The 18,384-nt window shown below is 37.0% G+C and overlaps 2 protein-coding genes across 5 annotated transcripts in view; both read left to right on the top strand.

Annotated features, from left to right (window-relative positions):
- Positions 1-18,384, top strand: part of LOC309501505 (uncharacterized protein) — a 177,353-nt gene that overhangs the window by 94,489 nt on the left and 64,480 nt on the right. The window lies entirely within an intron of this gene.
- Positions 1-18,384, top strand: part of LOC309501419 (kin of IRRE-like protein 1) — a 39,089-nt gene that overhangs the window by 15,930 nt on the left and 4,775 nt on the right. For all 4 annotated transcript variants that reach the window (XM_082173523.1, XM_082173521.1, XM_082173522.1 and 1 more), the window contains exons 2-12: positions 4,215-4,367; positions 6,313-6,462; positions 7,608-7,765; positions 7,860-8,010; positions 8,104-8,209; positions 11,389-11,537; positions 11,947-12,074; positions 12,258-12,384; positions 12,613-12,713; positions 14,962-15,178; positions 17,159-17,266. In XM_082173523.1, the coding sequence (XP_082029649.1) occupies positions 4,215-4,367; positions 6,313-6,462; positions 7,608-7,765; positions 7,860-8,010; positions 8,104-8,209; positions 11,389-11,537; positions 11,947-12,074; positions 12,258-12,384; positions 12,613-12,713; positions 14,962-15,178; positions 17,159-17,266 (1,548 nt within the window). The remainder of the gene's footprint in view (positions 1-4,214; positions 4,368-6,312; positions 6,463-7,607; positions 7,766-7,859; positions 8,011-8,103; positions 8,210-11,388; positions 11,538-11,946; positions 12,075-12,257; positions 12,385-12,612; positions 12,714-14,961; positions 15,179-17,158; positions 17,267-18,384) is intronic.

Genomic DNA, 18,384 nt, shown 5'->3' with positions numbered 1-18,384 from the left:
TTAGCCAAATATTTAATAAGAATGCAATGGTTGATCGGGATGTGTAGAACTATTTTAAGTAGGCCTACATTAAAATTATTCTTCCACTTCAAGAACAGATAATGCTGCATGTGGTGGAAAAACAGAGATAAGGGAAGACAGAAAAATGTAGTCTGGGATTTGGAATGATGGAGATAGAGGAGGAGTAATCCAAATAAATGCAAAACAAGAAAATGAAGGACGAGCAAAAGGAGTAAGGTGAAAAAAATATGATATTTGAAGAGTGGGATGAAATCAGAAGGGGAGAAGGATTGAAAATAGGCTTTCTGTGAAAAACAAAAATTGAAATTTCATCTGTTTGCTTCTCTCCTTTGTTCCACTTAAATTTCCCTCAGGAAATTGGATAGAGAGAAATTGGGATAGAGAGAAATTGGAGACCTTTATTCACTTATTTCCTAAAGAGAGAGAGAAAAAAAAAGAAAAAAACATGAAATATGCCTACACATGTACCCACCTACTGAGATAAAATGGAAACAATTTTTTAAAATTAATTTGATTGAATATAATAATTTTCATATATTGAGCAGTTTATGGTTTTAATTAATTTTAGACAAATACTAGTGCTTGTGCTTATGAGGTGTTACTGTGTTACTGTGGTGTTACTATAGGCTATTACTGCCAAGGAAGACTGTAACACCACAGACAAATTAGCACAAATCCACACTTTTCTAAAATGCCATAATGATAGTTTCAAGATCACGGGACAAATAAACCTTTTTTATTTTATTTTTATTTTATAATACATTTTTTTTTTGTAATTAATAAATAAAGTGTGCATATTAAATAACAAAACATATTTTTTTGTAAAAAGAAAGAAATAAAGTGTGTATGTTAAATAACATATACATTCACAATATAACCGCTTTATTTGTTATATAGTGTTGTATTGTTGCAATTACATCCCAGGATACTATATTGTCAATACCTGCAGGCTACATGTATGGTGGGAACATTCAGATTTTGTAATAAAAAAAAAATCAATTAAAATTGTATTTTAAACAAAGGTTTAACTTTTAACAGTTTACAGATTGTTTTCATTATACAAATGCAAACACTTTATGATTTATTAGTATTTAAAGTTTATTTTTGTTGGTTGCAAAGTAGAGGGACACCATGACCACGTCATCGAGAATGACCCTATAAAAACACTGAACTTCAGGCAGCAAACAAGGGCAGGCTGTTTTTATCTGTGGGGAAGAGAGTAAAGAAACTGACTGTGGAAAAATTAGAGTGGGAGTCGATTTAAATATATATATATATTTCGATTAATTGGCAGAGTCGACTGCAAAACTTTACTCCAAAATGTTGATTCCACTCACAGAAGAGCCTGCCCTCGTCTACTAGTTGTGAGGATTTCGATTCATCCCAGTGATTCAAATCTTGTGATAACTCTTTCTTAAGTCTCATAATTACACCTGCAGGTGGCGACAAGTAAATCTTTGAATCATTCACTCAGTAGCACAGGTTGTTCAAATAAAAAAAGTCCTTTAAGACAACAACAACACAACAGCACTAGTAGCTAGCTAGCTAAGCGATCATAATAATATGGCTAGACTTGACTGAAAGCAACTCGTGTCTTTGACAGAAGAGCAACATTAAAGGCAAAGAAGGAGGTGAAGACAGTTTATTATTCATAAAAAAAAAAACTTTATTACGCTTCAATCTCAGTTGGCAGTGGCTACACAGTCACTTCGAAGATAAGTTGTGTGTGCGTATGTAAAGTACAATTAATATTTACATTTATTTATTAAAGAAAACAGGAAAGGTTATATTGTCAATAAAAAATAGTGTAATTTATAGTTTACACTGTTTATAAGATCTTGTGGTATGCTGACTTAAAATTAAGAAAATGAGTTTGGAATCCAGTTTTAGAATAGACTCCGAAGCTTAAATCAAAGTCAAAGTCGACAGTGACTTAAAGAATAGTTCACTTCAAAATGAAAATTCTGTCATTTACTCACCCTCAAGTTGTTTCAAACCTATATGAATTTCTTTCTTCTGCTGAACACAAAAGAAAATATTTTGAAGAATGTCGATAACCAGACAGTTGATAGACGCCATTGAGTTTTTTTCCTACTATGGAAGCAGACTGCATGGAAGTCAATGGAGTACATCAACTGTCTGGTTAATTACATTCTTCAAAATATCTTCCTCTGTGTTCAGCAGAAAAAAGAAATTCATACAGGTTTGAAACAACTTGAGGGTGAGTAAATGATGACAGATTTTCATTTTGAAGTAAACTATTCCTTTAAATTAAGAGTGATGTAAATGTTGTGGTACCTGAGTCCGACCTAGACATATTAGTACTCACACACAAATGCTCATGGACATCACACTATACACACACCCACACAAAATACAGTTTTTATTTGTCTGTCAAATTAGAGCAAGACTTGCCCCGAGGAAAGATGTGGACAGATGAATGTTCCGTCTGAGACCATTTGACTAAAAGTCATGTATTCTTGCTTACCTCTCTCGGCACATAATTAAAAGGCTGTTTCTGTGCGAGTGCTACAGGGTACATTATTGTCATTCTCAGTTTATCTCTCTCTCTCCATGACGTTTTGCATTTGGCTCTGCTGCTTTTGTAAGTGCTTAAAATTTGGCAGCACCACTTCAGGGATTTTGTTCTTATACTGTAGCATCTGGAAATACTTCAGAATTTTCAAAGCACACACACACACACACACACACACACAGAGACGAATCAGTCTATGAATCAGAGATCAGATGTTGTGTCTTTGTTCTGAGGACACTTTTGCATCACTAATGACTAGCTAACCCAGTGAAGCTGCTTTCAGGGTTCTGATACACAGGCCAGTGTCATTAAGCGATGTCATAAGCAGCTGTGCCGCAAAGACATGACGTCATGTCTCCTGCAGTCCAATCGCAATGCACAGACAGTTACAAAACGGGAAGGTTGGCTTTATGACAGAAACTCGACGTCCAGAGACCTTGATTTTCCGTATGACTTTCTTTCACCAAAGTCAACTGAATAAAAAAAAGAGCAGCCACTACATTCTTCATTACCCAGACAGCAACATAATAGTGTCGGCCCAGATCCGGCCCACATCTGGTACACGTGGATTCCACACTTTCCAGACGTGGGCCGGATCTGGGCCGACATTATGTCTAGGTATTTGTCCTATTGTGTTCCACAGAAAAAAGTCAGTCAGGTTTGGAGCAACATCAGGATGAGTAAATGATGACAGAATATCCATTTTGGTGTGACCTATTCCTTTATGTGTGATGAAGAGTTTTGTTTTACGGTTGTAAATGTAATCCTCTGGAGGTACACCCTTTCTTTCCCCCCCTCCCTTTATTAACGAGGTTTGCCTTAATTAGCAAATTGGACTGTTACCAATAATCCTGGAGGAATGTCGTGCGCCTGAGGAGAAAAAGAGGCAGGAAGAGAGAGAGCGACTGAATTTTTCTGAATTATCTTTTTGCGATGATGTAATGGTGAAATATTACAAAAAGACATTCATTAACGCAATTTTTCAGAGTCAGAAATTAATTAGGGTTTGGGGCAAAAATGTCCCTGATATTTAAAATGCATGGGGAAATGCTCTTGTGAGGAACTCCTCAAATTTTTTTAATCTGTCATGTATCATTTTAATGTACACTACTTTTCAAAACTTTGGGGTCAGTTAGTTTGTTTGTTTGTTTGTTTTGTTGCAAGAAAGATTCATTTTGTTTAAAAGAGACAGAAAATATTTCTATTTTAAATAAATGCTGTTCTTTTGAATTTTCTATTCACCCAAAAATCCTGAAAAAAATGTATCAAGGTTTCCACAAAAATATTAAGCCACACAACTGTTGATAATAAATGTTTCTTGAGCAGCAAATCATCATATTAGAATGATTTCTGAAGGATCATGTGACACTGAAGTAATTCATCTTTACCATAACAGGAATACATTACATTTGAAAATATATTACAATAGAAAACATATTTCACAATATTGTTGTTTTGAAAAGTATTTTTGCCTAATGTTTATGTATGCCAAATGCAAAGTTGTAAATGTCTAGGCTTGTCTGGTTTAGTATGGGTTATTCAACAATGTATGGCATTCCAAAAATATATATATACAGTGCCTCATTTTTTTTTTACTTTCTGACGATGCAATATATGCACATAGAATCTAATTTCTGTGTCCCTCTTTGTCTGTCAGTATTTAGCGGCCCGCGGTTTTCTCAGGAGCCGGCGGATCAGTCTGTGGTGGTCGGGGAGAGAGTGGTTCTGTCCTGCGTGGTGTTTAACTACACCGGCATTGTACAGTGGACAAAAGACGGGCTCGCTCTTGGCATCGGAGAAGATCTGAGGGGTGAGAACACACGTACACACACACACCAGATCATGCGTCATGCACCTTTTTTTGAGGGGGAATGATTAGCAGTATGATAGGTGAGATAAGATGAGACCGAAGGACGGGAAAAATTTACTTTTAGTGTAAGACGGGATAGTTTAGTGATACAGTTTTGGTTGAGCAAGGGGAAATGGGTTCAAATTAATAAACCAAGCTATCTGACAGCTATTGACAGCTATTCATTTTTAGCTGTATGTAAAAGAGGTTCCACAAAAAAAGGTTATACTATTTTGGAGCGACACAAGGGTGGGTACGATGACTAGATTTTTAATATAAAGCAAATGACAGATCAAATTTACACGTGTGGATTTTAAATAGAGGAGGCACACTAGTTGTATAGCAGTCTTTTTACTGCTTTAAGAAAATGTTGGGGTCACTTTTAAACATAAAATGTAAAAAAAAGAAAAAAAGAGAATGACACGACAAAAATCCATCCTTCTGTCCTTTTAAATGTCCGTGTTAAAAGAGCACGTTTGGCCGTTTAGTGAAGCTGATACCTATATGTCCAACTTCGGTGTGGGGTCTTGCTTAATTTAAAATTTGTAGCTGCTGCTTTCAAATGGTACCTTGGTAAATTTGTTGAAGATCAAATATTCAATATATCTACTATCCATTATAGTAGATCCACTAGGTTATCGGTGGGAGCGGTTCAAACTTATATCACATCATTTACATCTCTGCGATGACTGATTGATGAAAGTCACATACTTGATGGTGATTGGCTCATTTTTTTACCAACGGATGACAAAAGTCTCTGGCTATGGATTTGCCTCCCCCTCCCCTTCTCTATCCCCTCAGACTCGCCTTAGCACAGTTTTCCGACAGATTCAGGGAAGAGCAGCGGTTGTTCCGACTTCAGTGATATTTTATGGTGTTACAATGATGAAATTACAAACAAGAATAAATTCACATTCTCAGACATGAAATAAATAACTGAGAATTTTATTAACATTAAATCGTCCTTCTCCCATTTTCCACCTCATAATTTTAGGTAGGCTGTGCCTCCCTTGACAAGCCGCCACGTTTCGGCTTCAGTGCTTTAGACAAACACCCTTTTTACCTACATGAATTGTGCAACCCTAATCTTCAAAGATACAATGTTTTTTATTTTTGGAAATTGCACTTAAAATCCACTTGACACCGGCAAGGCATGTACCCCCGCTCTCAGCTTGAATGGACATGCTACAGTTCTGACACGAACCCCTGTACATACAACATATATGTAACATACAGGACCACACAAGTATTGCATAAAAGCAAGAGACATATTTTTTTCTTTTATTGTCCAGACATTGCCATTTTGTTTCTTTGTCCTCTGTCTCGCCTTGCTCTCTTTCCCTTTTTTTGGACATGTTGATCTTTTGTCCGCGCTCTAATCACAGACACATACACATATAGATGTGCAAACACGCGCACAGGTTAAGTGTCTGCTTGCTGATTGGTTGAGCTAAAGGATGATGTAATCGTTGCCAATACTTTTGTCCTCCTGGTATCCAGATCGATGATGTCATAATGTGTGTGCCAGAGAGAGTGTGCAGTTAGAATGCCAATGTGTTGGAGTGCTGCCCTCTGGTGACAAACACATGTCCTACAAGCCAACATATAATCACACTGATTGGTTAAACTGGCTGTATAATATTTGTTTTAAAATTCAAAGATCGCTGGAGCTTTCAATGCATTTACAAAGAATATGTTTAGTCGTTTGAGATGAATGATTTCTATGGGGGGAAATACATGAAATAGGGACATTCATGCTTTCAAGACAAAATAAATATACCCTATATTGGACTGTAAGCTATGCCGGGACATTTGCAGCACAGTCTTATCTGCATCTAAAATGATAAATGCATAAAACAAATATATGGCAGTTTATTGTATTAAAGTGTAATGTTGTGTGTTTCAGCATGGCCGCGGTACCGTGTTTTACGTATCCTGGATGTTGGGCAGTATAATCTGGAGATCACGTCAGCAGACCTGACCGATGACTCGCTGTACGAGTGTCAGGCCACTGAAGCCGCTCTGAGGTCCAGAAGAGCTAAACTCACTGTTCTGAGTGAGTACACGGAATATGTTGAGAATAAGATACTACCATTTATTTTATTTTATTTTTTACAATGTACAATATGATAAGTATGCACCTTTTTTTGCTTGAAATTCCTATGCATTTCAGTATACACCTGCATACTGTGTGGAATACTGTATCCCACAATGCAATGCACTCAACATGACTTTCCATTTTCAGTGTGATGAATGAACCTAAATCTCTTTTGTCAAGCATTATTTGGTCGAACTGCACTTTTATACAAAACTCGATACAAAAGTCAAAGTCATTTTTATTTCTGAGATTTCTGCTGAATTTTTAATGAGGTCATGTGACAACGTTGTAATACTGTTTACTGTTCTACTGTTTAAATAATTCATTGGTACATATACTTAATTTTTTATTTAAAAAAAATATGCAGTATACAGTATGGAGAGCGCTTATACACTAGTTTCCAGTCCGAGCCACCGATACACAGGAAGTCTCTTTCTAAAGAATACATTCTGTTTTCTTTATTTAGCTTTTGTAGGGACACTAATAGCAGCTCAAGAGATGCTGATCTACTGCCTCGGAGCAATTTAATTATCTACATTCTCTCTCTCTCTCTCTCTCTGTCTCTTTTTATTTATGTGAAGCTTTTCTGCCATGATAAACAATAGGTGTACATTGCCATTACACAGACATTATTGAAAAATCAAATCACTTTAGTTACATTACTACAAACACAAGTGAAACAATGCAGTAATAAACGTTCCATACATACATTACCATTCAAAAGTTTGGGGTCGGTAAGATTTTTTAAATGTTGTTGAAGGAATATTATAATATGCTGCTTAATATATATATTTTTTAAATTGTGATAATTTTTTTTTAGGATTCTTTGTTGAATAGAAAGTTCAAAAGAACAGCATTTATTTATACTAGACTATAACTTTTTTTCAATTTTAATGCATCTTTTCTGAATGAAAGCATAATTTTTTTTATACAATACTTATTGACCCCAAACTTTTGGACGGCAGTGTATAAAACACAATATTAATAGAGAATAAATATATATTTTATCCAATTGGAATATCATATACATCATTATTTATAAATGTTATCTGTGTGCATAGTGTGTAAGTCACTTTCAGTGTATTATCTGTGTGTCTGTGTAGTCCCCCCTGAAGGTCCTGTTATCGAAGGCTCTCCAGAGATCCTGTTGACGGCAGGAAGCTCATATAACCTCACCTGTGTGTCTCGAGGAGCAAAGCCACTGTCAACGATAGAATGGTACAAAGAAGGGATCATAGTGGAGGGAGCCCATACCAGCACTGTGAGTGAAGACACAAACAAATATGGCACGATGATCAGATACATATGAGAACATACAGTCATCTATCTATCAATCTATCTATCTAATCTATCAGGAGGTGTTAGCTGACAGGAAGCGGGTGACCACAAAGAGTTTTCTGGAGATCCAACCAGTGGACACAGACACAGGGCGAAATTTCACCTGTGTGGCCTCAAACCTTGCCGCCCCTCTGGGGAAGAGAGCCACTATCACTCTCAACGTCCATCGTAAGTGTTTGTGCTTGCATACATCCATTTTGCTGTACTAGCATATTGTATATCCACAAAAAGAACCCTGATGACCTCTCACTCTCTCTCCAGATCCTCCTACAGTCATTCTGTCCATAGAGCCTCGATCGGTTCTAGAAGGAGAGCGAGTTACATTTACCTGCCAGGCCACTGCCAACCCTCCTATTATGGGCTATAGGTTAGTGTGTGTAGTGTGGGTGTGTGTATGCTGATCTCAGTGATGTGCTCTACTTGTTTTATATGTGTGATGGAGTCAGGGCCTAAAATTGACACTCGCCAAGCTCCAAATGCGAAAATCTGTGTTAGTGAGTATATAAAGCGGTGTTAATCGCCAGTTGGCCGGTAATATTTTTATGACATCTGGTAATACAATGTTGTGATAAGATGAACGTGAACAAACGTGAACGACGCTCTGGACAGTTGAAATATTTAAGCGTAAGAAGACGTGAAAGGAAACTCAGTACGTTTCTCGCTGTGTGGGAAGTTTCCTGTGTGCATATACTGAATTGAACTCTCTTTCACGTCTTCTTGCGCTTGAAAATGCGCTTATTGCCGAGTATCCTCGTAAACGTAGTCTGTTATGTCTTAAGTAAACATAAACAGTTGAGAAAGAAAATGCATGTGTATCAGTATATTGGATCCGTGTAGCTCTTAAAGTGACAGCAGCCTAATATATACCTGCTGCCGTCTGTGTCCTTAATGATAATCAAACAACAAAAGAAAGAAAAATCACTCACTGCTCTTGACTGAATAATTTTTTTTTTATGTTTAATTTATACAGTGAAGACTATGCAATGCTATTTTACATTTGATTACTTTGTTATTGTGAATTTTCACTGATATCTATAACTTGGTTTCATAACTACCTGTTTTTACATAAACAGTTTCATGGCTGGTAAAAAATTATGTATATAAATTAGTGGTGGGCCGTTATCGGCGTTAACGTGCTGCGTTAACGCGAGACTCTTATCGCGCGATAAAAAAAATATCGCCGTTAATCTATTCTCCAAGTTGGGTTGGGAGATGATGACACAATCTACCCGCGGCCGCGAGGTAAACCCGGCTGCAACGCATATTCGTCGTCATCTTAAGTAAACACGGCTGAAAGTGAAAGCTGGTGAAAAAGATCGGTGCAACATCCATTATTTGGACTTGGTTCGGGTTTAAGCCGTCAGACGAGCAGCAGCAAACTATATACAGAGTGTGTGGGGTAACAGTTCGGTAAGTTAACACACGACTAATCCGTTCTACCACCTCAAATTCAAAACGAAACATGATATCACTGAATACCAGCGCGCGCGTATTATTCCCATTCCAATATATCTTAGTGCAGGGCCGGATCTACCATATGGGCAATCTGGGCAAAAAGCAGGGGCACCATTGTTTAAAAGCAATTGTTAAAATTGCTTTTAAACAATTCATGTGCGACAAGACAAAAGTCTGACTGTGACACACACACACACAGACACAGAAAGACGCGCGCGCGCCAGTATCGTGCGCACAGACAGCACGCCAGAATACAGTTATCTTTCGTGCTTGAACTTACAATAACACACACAATTATGCCAAAATGTCCGTTTTGTCGAGTATCTTCATAACATAAGAGCTGTCTTATGATGAACGTCAAGAGTTGTGAAAGAATGAGGCGCGTGCGAGAGCCGCGTCTCCGTCAGCTGGTCTTAAAGAGACAGCAGCCAATAAAGCTTTCTGTCAGTAAAGTTAATCAAAGAACAAAAAGAACAGAGAAAATGACTCACTACTGTTGACTAAAGTTTTTTTTTTTTTTTTTTTTTTTTTTTGCTATAATAAGGATTAGTCTATATTTAATTTATAATTTATGCAGTGCAGTTTGACAATTTCGGTATATGTCCTAGGTCTACCTGTTTGACAGGCACAGGTAAATATGACATTTATTTTTAACTCTTGTATTATTGAGACAAATAACAATATTGAATTTATTTTAATTTGAAAACACAGTGCATTTAGTTGTTGTTTCTAGTTTGAGTTGAGAAATGGGCTACAAATTTCAGCATTATCACTAATCTGTGTGTGCATTTTACTTGAGAAATAAGCAAGTTAACTCATGAAACCATTTGTTTACTATATCGCAATCGCATATTGCAATATTGACCTCAATAATCACAATATGACATTTTCCCCAAATCGTGCAGCCATACTTTTCAGAAAAATGTATTTCGTATCATTGTCTTGTGAACTAGTCATTCAGCTTTTGATCAATAGTGATTGGCATGTTAAATCCCACACCTGGTGTGTGTTCCTTTGGAGGGTGTGGTTGTCAGGTAGGGGAGGGGGCCCATGAGCTTCAGTGCCCAGGGGCCCCTGGGGGTACTAATCCAGCCTTGCTTAGTGGTGTAGCACATCATCTCGATTTTAAGAATCGTTGTTGTGTTTCTTTTTAACTGAAAAGACATCAGTTAGACAATATTCTAATTTTAAATTTGGGGTTTCATAAGCTCCAAGCCATAATAAACATTAGACCTACTTAAGTCTCTGCAGCTAGTGTACTTAAATTTTATTTATCTGCAAAATTATGTTGTATACTTACAGTTTTGCACAATATATGTTCTCAAAACTACATACACCCTTTAAAAAAAATATACATTTAGCAGTTGTTTAGCATGGGTCTGTGTAATCTGTTCTGAAATGGTTTTATTATAATATACTGTAAATCGTTATCGCAAGAGGCTGCAATGTATATCACAATATAGATTTTAGGCCATATCACCCATCCCTAATTGATAGCCTATAGTAGTTGATAATAACATAGGCCTACCTAATGTTGCCTACGGACGGTAACAGTACAGTAGTAACCTTTTACAGTGAGTAGAACAGCTTTCTCAAGCAGTTTATGATGCATTTTGGAAACAGGAGATGAGCCCCTGGTCTAATGCGCCACCTGGCTTGAGAAACCCGTTCTCAAAGACTTACTTTTATAGTCATTATTTGGGTAGCACACATATTCTGAATGCCTTCGGCAGAATTCAAATGAGCCATTTTAATCTAGATTAAAAAAATTAATCTATGCCCACCTCTAATATAAATATAATAAGTCATGTAGCAAAAAGTTAAGTTTAGGCCCTGGTTGGAGTGTTATTTTAATTTCATTGAGATACTGTACTATAGTTTTAATAATGTTTTTTTTTTATATATATATTTTCAGGTTTAGTTTAATTGTAGTTAATGTTTTAGAAATTTTGTTGTGTGTTTGTTATTTTTATTAGTATATAGGCAATATTTTAATATTTTGTATTTATTTTAAATATTTTATTTATTTCAAATAATTTAAAAAATTTAATTTTAGTTTTAGTTAACTATAATAACCCTGGTGTGTTGTAGGTGGGCTAAAGGGGGTGTGATTTTGGACGGAGCAAGAGAAAGTGTGTTTGAGACGACAGCAGATCACTCATTCTTCACTGAGCCCGTGTCCTGCCTGGTCTTTAATGCAGTGGGCAGCACTAATGTCAGTATATTGGTGGACGTTCACTGTGAGTATCTATCTACCACGTCTATTTATGGGTTTATACTAGGCTGTATGTGTTTGCCAGTGCTTCAGTAAATTTAAATATGATTTAAAACAAAATATTATTGGCACTAAGTTGTATTTTTCAGTGTGCTCTGATTTGGCATATCCATATAGAAAACACAACTTCCATGTCCACACATTGGGAAATGTGTGTCTTAAAAAGCAGATTGAACTTATTCTGATGCCATTGTGCATAATTTCAATTAGGGGTATTATATTTAAGAAAATTTTAGTAACTTTTATTTCATGGTTTTGTTTTTCAGTTCAAGTTAGATTTTTTGTTTGCAAGTGGTCCATACATATATAATTATTGTAACTTTGTTTTTTTTTCTTTATTGTTGTAGGTAATAACTTCATTTTCTCTCTTGTAGTTGGTCCAATTTTGGTGGTGGAGCCGAGGCCTGTAACAGTGGACGTTGACTCTGATGTCTCACTCAACTGTAAATGGTCAGGAAATCCTCCACTTACCCTCACATGGACCAAGAAGGGCTCCAGTATGGTTAGTGCACACAGGGTCCTACAGGGTGCACTCACCTTTTACAATTTGGCAAAAAAAAATTTTGGCTAATACACTGTCTGTACCATAAGCCATCACTTGTAAATAGGCACAAACAACAAAAGTGTTGTATAGATAATTTTTTAACATTGTCTATCTTTCTTTATTCCACTTTTTGTTGTTTAGGTTCTCAGCAATAGTAATCAGTTATTTCTGAAGTCTGTGAGTCAGGCGGATGCAGGACAGTATGTGTGTAAAGCCATCGTCCCCAGAATCGGCGTCGGCGAGACAGAGGTCACTCTTACAGTCAATGGTCAGTAACACACAAAAATACTTCATTGCAAATATTCACATGAGTGACCCTGCAATTCAAAAACATTTCCACAGTTGAAAAGTGTATCATCATCTACTCACATAACGCAAGAGTTCTATGGACTTTGTTTATTATACTAGATAACATAATTTTTTTTAACTATGCTTCCACAAGACTGCTAAAATCATGAGATGACTCTCCTGTGTTGTGATGTTTTTGGCTGTCCAGGTCCTCCAATCATCTCGAGTGAGCCAGTCCAGTATGCCGTGAGAGGAGAGAAGGGGGAAATAAAGTGCTACATAGCCAGCACCCCTCCGCCGGACAAAATCGTGAGTTGAAGGAACAATGCATTATGATATTTTATATCAGGTAAAAGGAGAAACATTATGAATGAAACTTATTTGACACTTGAACAGTTGCTATATCAACATCCTAATGAAGAGAATATGCTTAAATAATGTATAGTTGTCAGTACACTCGTAGACTAGTCGGTTGCAAAATTTCCGTTTAAACGGTAATGAAATTAGTTGTTGCGCACATCCCTAGCATACAGACTTACATTTTGAGGTAATCATTCCTCATAGTCACACAGCCTGTTTTATCAAGTTTATTAAAGTGTGAGATTTTAACCTGTGCTAGCACGCATATCCAACAAACCAGTGATTATCCCTCCACATGCCATAAAGCTGACCGCTGTATTATAGGTTATTCCTGACTGTCTAAAGACAGTACGTGTGGCATTTACAGCAGACAACAATTTCATGCATCCCTCAGACAGTGTGCAAAAATGCATGTGAAATAAAATGATAAAGCAGTTTTCCGTAAATAAGCTTTAAAGGAGCTTTAAAGTTGAGATGGGGCTAATTCTTCCTTTGTTAGGTGTAGGAAATTTTGGTTATGCATCACTAAATTTCTCTGGGCTTTCAATGTTGTTTCTTGGCACTAATGGCACAGAAATGACATACAGCAGCTTTAAGTATATGAAGAGTTCAGATGCAAAAGCCTCTAACTGCCATCTGAAATTTTCTTCTAGAATGATCATTTTTATCAAGCTCGTATATTTAAGTTCAGTAATTTCACTTAAATTACAATTAATAGGTCATTTTCATTGCCATTTAAGTGAAATTACTGAACTTAAATACACTAGCTTGATAAAAATTATCATTCTAGAAGAAAATTTCAGATGGCATTTAGAGGCTTTTGCATCTGAACTCTTCATATTTACTGCCCCTCTTAATGTGTCTCTTACTGTACTTGTTTTATTCATCCTTCTTTCATCGTCTTTACACTATACTTGATTGAATACTGAGAGAGAAAGAGAGAGCAATAACAAAGGAAGCGTGAAAAATAGAGGTCAAGAAGATATCAACTGAGACATGAAAGATGAGGTGGGCTGACGGGGAGGGGGGAGAAAAAGAGTGACGGCGCTGAACAAAGTCCTGTACCTTTCAGTGTCGATTATCACCGGAAGACGACGCGACATGACAGACAAATGAGTGAGCTTTTAACAATCTCAGCACTTTACTCAACGCTCTGCCTCTTTTCCTCTTTCCTTCTCTCTCTCTCCCTCGCTCTCTCGCTCTTTGCCTTCCACCTGTCCTCTAGTCACCCTCCTCCTCTTTTTAATTTCCTTCATCCACCTTTCGAGTCTCTTTTTCCTCTCTCTATTTTAACATGCTTCGGTGGCACAATAAATACTGCTGTGCCAAATAAGTAAAATAAGTTATATAAGAATAGTGTAAATGCAGTAAACAAGTAGAATTAGCAAATAAAAAAAGGAGCATGGTGTATAACAAATTATTAAAATAAAGATAAGAAAAAAATATATAGTATTAAAATAATAAACGAATAAAGCAAATATTAACAAATAATACAAGTTAAATATTTTATTTTGCAAATGATAAAATAAATAATAACAGCAAAAAAGTAAAGTAAGTAAAGTGAAAATAGGGGGAACAAATTCTAGTATTAAAAAAATAAACAATGAATATCAAATAAAATAAAACAAAAGTCAAGCAAGCTATTAAAGGGGATAACAATGAAATGAAAAATATATTTGCCCATAATAGTGCTGCTGTGCATAAGTTTAGTGACTTCATTCTGAAGTCATCTACCGCTCTCTCTCTCTCTCTCTCTCTCTCTCTCTCTCTCTCTCTCTCTCTGAACGCTCTCTGGATAATGAGACATGACACACCAGGACTGGCCTTAATGTGAAGACGGTACTTATGAAATAATGAATAATGGAATGAATGAGGAAAGAAGGTGGAGGAGAGGAAAGGCGAGCAGGCCATATGCTTTTGTTCCTCATCTTCTCGTCCTTCCTGTTGCGCCCCCCGCTCTCACTCCCTCTGCTGTCGTTTTGAGAGGGACATTAGCGCTGTGAATATTTGATGGAGTGTTGTTCATTTTGTATGAACTATCTGCTCTTCCACAGTTCAGAGCAAAATAGTAAAAGATCTGAACCCCTGCCTGTGTATGCATGTTTTTTTATGCATTTTTAAAAATTGTATGACATTCTCATGTCTCTGTTTACTAATGTGTATATTTGTGTGTGAATGCATGGATGTTTTTCTGTAGGTTTGGGCCTGGAAGGAGAATGTGTGGGAAAAAGAGAGAGGGACGCTGTTGGAGAGGTACACAGTGGAGCAGAGCAGACCTGCATCACAAGGGGGCGCCGTTCTGTCCACGCTCACCATCAATAATGTCATGGAGTCAGACTTCCAGTCCACTTACAACTGCACAGCATGGAACGCCTTTGGACCTGGAACCATGATCATCACCCTAGAGGAGACAGGTCAGAAAAAACACTTAGTGGCAGATGCAGGATAATGTTATTGACCTATCTCAATCTCTCTCTCTGTCAGATATAGTGTCTGTAGGTATAATGTCTACCGCTCTTTCTCTCTCTCTCAGATGTAGCATCCATAGGTATAATACCTCTCTCTCTGTCTCTCTCTCTGTCTCTTTCTCTCTCTCACACACACACACACACACACACGCACACGCGCGCGCAAAGAGATATATATTGTCTGTTGGTATCTTTCTTTCATGTAGTCATGTAGATATAATATCTGTCACTTTCTCAGATATAGTGTCTGTGTCTTTCTCTCAAATACATAACAGCTGTGCTGTAGATTTAATACCTGTTTTTCTGTCAGATAAAGTGACTGTAGGTGTCTATCTCTCAGATATAGAGTATAAGGCCTATAGACATATTACCAGTCTCTCTCTAAGATATAGTGTCTGTAGGTGTATTTCTTTCTGATATATAAGGCCTGTAGGCATAATACCCGTCTCTCTCTCTGATATAGTGTATCTAGGTGTCTTCCTCTCAGATATTGTGTCCGTTGGTGTCTTTCTCTCAGTTATAATGCCTATAGATATAATTTACATTTACATTTAATCATTTAGCAGACGCTTTTATCCAAAGCGACTTACAAATGAAGAGAGCAATGGAAGCAATCAAACTAACAATAGGGCAACAATATGCAAATGTCATGACCAGCCTCAACTAGACCAGTGCAGCACACGTAGCAAGGATTTTTTAAGTTAAGTGTTAGTAACATGAGTCAAATGTTGGTGAAAGAGACGCGTCTTTAGTAGATTCTTGAATATGGCTAAAAACTCAGCAGCTCGGGTTGAGTTAGGCAGGTCATTCCACCAGCTTGGACCAGTCGAGGTGAAGGTCTGTGAAAGTGATTTTGTGCCTCTTTGAGATGGCACCACAAGGCACCTTTCACTTGCAGAACGCAAGTTTCTGGATGGCATTTAGGTCTGAAGTAATGAGTTTAGGTGTAGGGATACAGAGTCAGTGGTTGTTCTGTAGGCAAGTGTCAGTGCCTTGAATTTGGTGCGAGCGGCAATTGGCAATCAGTGCAATTTTATGAGGAGAGGTGTGACGTGCGCTCTCTTCGGCTCGTTAAAGATCACTCTTGCAGCAGCATTCTGGATCAGTTGCAGAGGTTTGACAGTGCATTCTAGAAGGTCTGCCAAGAAAGCATTACAATAGGCCAGTCTGGATAGAACAAGCGCTTGAACAAGAAGTTGAGTAGCATGCTCCGATAGGAAGGGCCTGATCCTTCTAATGTTGTATAAGGCAAATCTCCAGAACCGGCAGTTCAAGCGATGTAGTCTGTGTAGTTCAATTGATCATCAATCACAACTCTAAGGTTCCTGGCTGTCCTGAATGGAGTTATGATTGATGAACCTAGCTGAATGGAGAAGTTGTAATGGAGCTCTAGGTTGGCCGGGACCACAAGCAGCTCTACCTTTGTAAGGTTGAGTTGGTGGTCCTTCATCCAGCAAGAAATGTCTGTCAGGCATGCTGAGATGTGAGCATCTACCTTCGGATCCTGAGATGGATGGAATGAGAGGTAGAGTTGTGTGTCATCAGCGTAGCAGTGATAGGAAAAGACATGTCTCTGAATGACAGATCCTAGTGATGGCATGTAGATGGAGACGAGAAGTGGTCCAAGCATTGAGCCTAGAGGCACCCCAGTATTAATACCTGTATATAATAAATAATAATAATAATAAAATATAATACCTGCCAGATATAGCATCTGCAGATATTTATGACTGTTTCTTTCTCATATAACATCTGTAGATATTTTCCAGTCTCTCTCTCAGAAATAGTGGCATTAGATATTATATCTGTCTTTGCTTCTCTGTATAGCATCTGTAGGTTATAGAAGTGTCCGTGTTTAATACATGTCTCTCTCTCTCTCTCTCAGGTATAGTGTCTGTATGTTTTATACCTGTCTCTCTCTCTCAGATATAGTGCCTGTAGGTGTGATAGCAGGTGGATCTGTTGGATCTTCCATTTTGCTTCTGCTCCTCCTGTTTGCTCTGATATTCTATCTGTATCGACAACGCAAAGGCAGTGAGTACACTGTGTATATGTATGTTGCTCTGTGTGTGTGCATTTGTGTTTCATGTTCATTTGTTTGTGATGAAGTTGTCCAATTTATCATTGGGCTTCAGATTCCAAGAAAAAAAATCTACTTGTGCATTAAAAGGCAGTGCTCTGGAAATCAAATTAGTGGATGATGCTTGATTGTAGTTTGGAGCCCCCGTGTGGCTAGAAGACAGAAAAGAAAAAAGCCTGTGAAAAACATGTCTGGGTCATATTTCACTCTGAAATCAAGAGGAAAATATGATAAATTATATTTTTAAATAATAATAAGTTAAAGTTATTTATTATTTTCAAAAATAAGTCTATTTTAAGGACCATAATTTTTTTTTATTGAGGCATTTTCTTTGCATTGTAAATTATTGTCATGACAATTAAATAATGCACACAACTTCCCCTCACCAGTTGTGTGAAATGAAAAAGTTATATATTTGAATTGGGAAGTATTTATATTCATATGCATTTATGTTTACAAACATAGTTTATTAACTTCTTTGTCAAACAAACTTTTAAGTTTACAATTCTCATTGATGACGATTCATAGATTAAACTATGCTGATTTTAAACAAATAAATTATTTTGTCCAAAAACGTCTTAAAAGTCAAACATCTAGACACATTTCAGTATTGACCATTTGACAAAAGTGAACATTTTATAGATTCACCATTTACTTAAAAAATGTTTTGTGTATTTTGTTTTTTAATTGAAACTTTTACATCAGCTATTATCAAATACAAAATATCTTTTTTAATGAGACGTGATAAAGATTTATGTGCCCTACCTTTTATAGAACAGACTGCTAACACAAAGGTTGTAGGTTCAGTCTGAGGTAACAATAAAATGACTGAGACATTGATACAGGGTTGCCAACTTTTCAGTTTAGCTCGGAGTGAGAGCTCGGAGTTTTATCCTATCTCTTTAAGAACAAGCGGCAGCATGTTTATTATTAGGGCTACTGTCTCTGTAAGAACTGCACGCGACGCGTCTAATATACACGCATATATATATGACAAGCAGATTTTAATTAATTTTCTCTGTTTGCTTTCACTTTAGACATAACCAACTTTGTTTATGTAAACATTGTCTGT

This window comes from Leuciscus leuciscus (assembly GCF_965113295.1).
Source record: "Leuciscus leuciscus genome assembly, chromosome: 6".
Lineage (NCBI taxonomy): Eukaryota > Metazoa > Chordata > Actinopteri > Cypriniformes > Leuciscidae > Leuciscus > Leuciscus leuciscus.
This window is presented reverse-complemented; position numbering and strand designations above follow the sequence as displayed.